The 5,000-nt window shown below is 43.8% G+C and overlaps 1 protein-coding gene across 1 annotated transcript in view; it reads right to left on the reverse strand.

Annotated features, from left to right (window-relative positions):
- The window catches only part of LOC311111304 (unconventional myosin-IXAa-like), a gene marked incomplete at its 5' end in the record, with an annotated part of 137,330 nt that overhangs the window by 62,815 nt on the left and 69,515 nt on the right, over window positions 1-5,000 (reverse strand). Inside the window, 2 exons of the mRNA XM_084154026.1 lie at window positions 827-953; window positions 1,252-1,349. Of these exons, the coding sequence (XP_084010152.1) occupies window positions 827-953; window positions 1,252-1,349 (225 nt within the window). The remainder of the gene's footprint in view (window positions 1-826; window positions 954-1,251; window positions 1,350-5,000) is intronic.

A 5,000-nucleotide genomic window follows, 5' to 3' on the forward strand; every position in this document is an offset into this window, starting at 1 on the left:
GCCTACAGAATATTTGTAGACGGATGACAGAATTGGAAATGATGTAATTATATGCTGCATGCAAACCAAATTCCTGACCGAGGAATTGCATTTTCCACCGAGTGGCTTGGTACTGAAAAGCCTTGCACAGTACGTCACTGCAAATGCATCTGAAAACATTCTGACATTGAGTAACAAAGTGCCTGTGTGGATGGGAACACAGTTGAGGAATAGATTTCCACACCCCGCCATCCCCATAGGTCTTATTTCTGACTGTACGTCTCATTCCATCACCTTCTGTTGTATCCATTATAAAACTATAAAATAGAAAACCTTTCCTGAACTTAAACTTGCACGTGTGTTTTCTTACTCGCACCGGCTTTGTTGATTAGCTCCTTTCCTGAGAAGAAACGTCCTTCACTATAGCTGGGATATGTGGTTGTCTCAGCTCGCTATCTTAAGATGAACTGTAAGTCGCTCTGGATAAAAGCGTCTGCCGAATGACTAACATGTCAAATGTAAATGTAATAAGGAATCATTTCAACAGTAACATGCTTACCTCTAACAGTTCTGAGACAGTAACATGCTTACCTCTAACAGTTCTGAGACAGTAACATGCTTACCTCTAACAGTTCTGAGACAGTAACATGCTTACCTCTAACAGTTCTGAGACAGTAACATGCTTACCTCTAACAGTTCTGAGACAGTAACATGCTTACCTCTAACAGTTCTGAGACAGTAACATGCTTACCTCTAACAGTTCTGAGACAGTAACATGCTTACCTCTAACAGTTCTGAGACAGTAACATGCTTACCTCTAACAGTTCTGAGACAGTAACATGCTTACCTCTAACAGTTCTGAGACAGTAGGTAGGACTTCTGGATTGCAGATGTCAATGGAGTCATCTCGGTACGTCTTCTTCTTATAGCGGATGTTCCCCAGGTGAAGAATGGCCGACAACAGAGAAAAGATCCTGCGGGACAGAAACGTGGCTCGTTTCAACACGGCAACGTGGCTCGTTTCAACACGGCAACGTGGCTCGTTTCAACACGGCAACATGGCTCGTTTCAACACAGAAACATGGCTCATTTCAACACAGAAACATGGCTCGTTTCAATACAGAAACTGGTTAGAGCTTTTGGACAGTGTATCAGGGTAATTGACCTGTGACTATGATTCCTTGGCCTGTGTTTGTAATTTCAGTGTATGTCAATGTGTCAGTGTGTGTATGAGCGGTGAGTTTGTGTGTGTGCTTGCGCTTGTGTACTCACTGTTTGCGCGTGGCAGGCAGGAATCCCACCATCTCCATGGCCAGCTGCAGTCTCTCAAAGTCGTGCTTCAGGTCCTCCCCTTCCACTGTGAAGCAGTCCTGCACGGGCCAACGACAGGAAACCAGGTGTTATCAGTGTCCATTTGGCAGCCATTTTGGCCTTACCACATCATGGCCTACTAAAGGATAGCCATTTTGGCTCAAACAACACTGCAACTGTAGCACAAAATCAGTGCGACTGCCAAACAGTAAGTCAGCCCAGTGTGCTCAGCTGAGCGGATACAGTATGTGCTGTACTAGCCAGTGCTGTGCCATCAACAACACTACATGCTGTATCAGTGACTAACTAACTTAGAGAAAATGTCCACCCAAGAACTGAAGATGACTTGTAGTGACAGGCTTCTCCTAAGACAGCTCAGTGGCATGACACACAGAGAGGCCGAGTGACTTATAAGAGCATGTCATTAGGAAGTTCGGTCTAACAAACCAGAGACAAGAGAGACACATTTCTGGTCAGATTTTAGGGGCCTGGTGAACGATAACATATGCATGTTCTGCTCATGCAGTGGAAAATTCAGGGGCTTTTTCTGCTATGCTTTCTGTGGAAATGTGGCCTGCTGGCAAAGGAAATAAGAAGAGTAGCAATTTATGACCGCCTTTATAGGGTCTGTTGGGGTAAGTGTCTTTATAGGGTATGTTGGGGTAAGTGTCTATTGGGTATGTTGGGGTAAGTGTCTTTATAGGGTCTGTTGGGGTAAGTGTCTTTATAGGGTATGTTGGGGTAAGTGTCTTTATAGGGTATGTTGGGGTAAGTGTATTTATAGGGTCTGTTGGGGTAAGTGTCTGTATAGGGTCTGTTGGGGTAAGTGTCTTTATCGGGTATGTTGGAGTAAGTGCTCAAAAGAAGCTGTATCATTTATTTATTTGTTTGTCCATTGGCCAGCAGAGAGAAGAGTTATGATTGCAGCATATTAAAGGGATACTTTGGGATTTTGGCAATGAGGCCCTTTACTTCCCCAGAGTCAGATGAACTAGGGGATACCATTTTTATATCTCTGTGTCCAATATGAAGGAAGTTAGAGGTAGTTTTGTGATACAATGCTAACTAGCGTTAGCGCAATGCTAGCAGAAGAAAAAAAATTGTATCCACAAGTTCTGCCACCATGTTAGCATTAAAATAAAAATGGGGAAGTACACTGAACAAAAATATAAATGCAACATGTAAAGTGTTGGCCCCAGTATGAAAATGTATGCACTCACTAACTGTAAGTCGCTCTGGATAAGAGCGTCTGCTAAATGACTAAAATGTAATGTAAATGTAATGTTTCATGAGCTGAAATAAAAGATACCCAGACATTTTCAATACGCACAAAAGGCTTCTGTCGCTCGAATTTTGTGCAAAAATGTGTTCACATCTGTTAGTGAGCATTTCTCCTTTGCCAAGATAATCCATCCACCTGACAGGTGTGGCATATCAAGAAGCTGATTAAACAGCATGATCATTACACAGGTGCACCTTGTGCTGCGGACAATAAAAGGCCACTCTAAAATGTGCAGTTTTGTCACAACACAATGCCACAGATGTCTCATGTTTTGAGGGAGCGTGCAATTGGCATGCTGACTGCAGGAATGTCCATCAGAACTGTTGCCATAAAATTGAATGTTAATTTCTCTACCATAAGCCGCCTCCAACATCGCTTTAGAGAATTCGGCAGTATGTCCAATCGGCCTCATAACCGCAGACCACGTGTATGGCATTGTGTGGGCGAGCGTTTTGCTTACATCAATGTTGTGAACAGAGTGCCCCATGGTGGCGGTGGGGTTATGGTATGGGCAGGCATAAGCTACGGACAACAAACACAATTGTATTTTATCGATAGCAATTTGAAGTGAACCATCACTTTAAGACCCATGGTAGATGAGAGTTTGAATCAGATGGTATGACTGCTTATAACACCAGGAGGGCAGAGTGGATCAGATGGTATGACTGCTTATAACACCAGGAGGGCAGAGTGGATCAGATGGTATGACTGCTTATAACACCAGGAGGGCAGAGTGGATCAGATGGTATGACTGCTTATAACAACACCAGGAGGGCAGAGTGGATCAGATGGTATGACTGCTCCTCTCCAGAGGAATATAAACACACCGCATGCTACACAGCTGTTTATCACACAGTTGCTTACACATACGCTCACACAAATGCACGCACACACTCTCACGCACACACCTCCTTAATGTGAGTGGGGGTCTTTCCTGTACGGGCTCATTCCTCCATTGTTGCCATAATTATTTCCATACCAAACACTCCTGACATGACTCAGCTCTTAACAAGTGCCTCATCCACCTCTCCCTCTCTACTTTCATGTCTTCAACATCAACTTTTTATCCGTCCCTCCCCCGTTCAAGTATCCAGTGTGTGTAATATAAAAAGGTCCACTTCTCCTGTTCAACAGTATGATTCTTCCCAACCACAACAACGCCGAGGTAATAAAAGCCGTTTCTGATTCTTTGGCTCCGGGTGGAAATGAAAAGGTCTATTTCCAGATCACCAGGTCTGTTCTACAGACACTCCATGTCTCGCACAGCTCACACTCACCAGGCCTCTACAATTCCACAATGTCAGTGAAGGGTAGAAAAACTAATGAACAACTGAGTCTTTGATAGTATTGTAATATACATTGGCTGTCTATTACAACAGAACTATCATTATACAATACCATGTATTACTATCTATATAGTATCGTAACATAAAAATACTACAAAAGTACAAATTCTTTCAGTGGTACCTTGTACATTATTTGCCTTCCCTTTCTTTAATGTCAAGACAGTATATAATAATTCAGAGTCTTTTCCAGTAACAACGTATTAGCCTTGCCTGTCCCCATGTTGCAGATGTGCAGCAAATCAACACAAAAATCACAAAACACTCACTTACCTGGAGACATTGGGGAAATGTCTTTGCACATATTGTGATTGGTGAGATGATCGGTGAAGCACTACACTGATTCAAGGCTATGGAATATGCATATGGTGAGCATGCCATACACCGACACCAGAACATCCATCACTAATTCAATCAGCAAACCCAGAATCAGACACCTGTCGCCAGGCGGTTTTGGTCATCGACTGCTCAGGATGACTATTTATCCATCTATGCTAACATGAGGGGCTTGTTGGCTCAAAATGGAAACTTGTTGACATAGCCCCACAGAAGCTGACCTTGAGTCAGTGTGTGTGTGTGTGTTTGGTTGAGTGTGTGTGTGTGTCTGGTTGAGTGTGTGTGTGTGTGTGTCTGGTTGAGTGTGTGTGTGTGTGTGTGTGTCTGGTTGAGCGTGTGTGTGTGTGTGTGTGTGTCTGGTTGAGTGTGTGTGTGTGTGTGTCTGGTTGAGTGTGTGTGTGTCTGGTTGAGTGTGTGTGTGTGTGTGTCTGGTTGAGTGTGTGTGTGTCTGGTTGAGTGTGTGTGTGTGTGTGTGTGTGTGTGTCTGGTTGAGTGTGTGTGTGTGTGTGTGTCTGGTTGAGTGTGTGTGTGTGTGTCTGGTTGAGTGTGTGTGTGTCTGGTTGAGTGTGTGTGTGTGTCTGGTTGAGTGTGTGTGTGTGTGTGTGTCTGGTTGTCTGGTTGAGTGTGTGTGTGTGTCTGGTTGAGTGTGTGTGTGTGTCCAGGCTTTTGAACAAAGCTCCCCTCCATATTCCACTGCCTCCTGATTAGTGTCAAAAGTTCACAGGTCAAGTCATCAATCCTATGGTGGT

Source organism: Coregonus lavaretus (genome assembly GCF_964263955.1).
Source record: "Coregonus lavaretus genome assembly, chromosome: 37".
NCBI lineage: Eukaryota > Metazoa > Chordata > Actinopteri > Salmoniformes > Salmonidae > Coregonus > Coregonus lavaretus.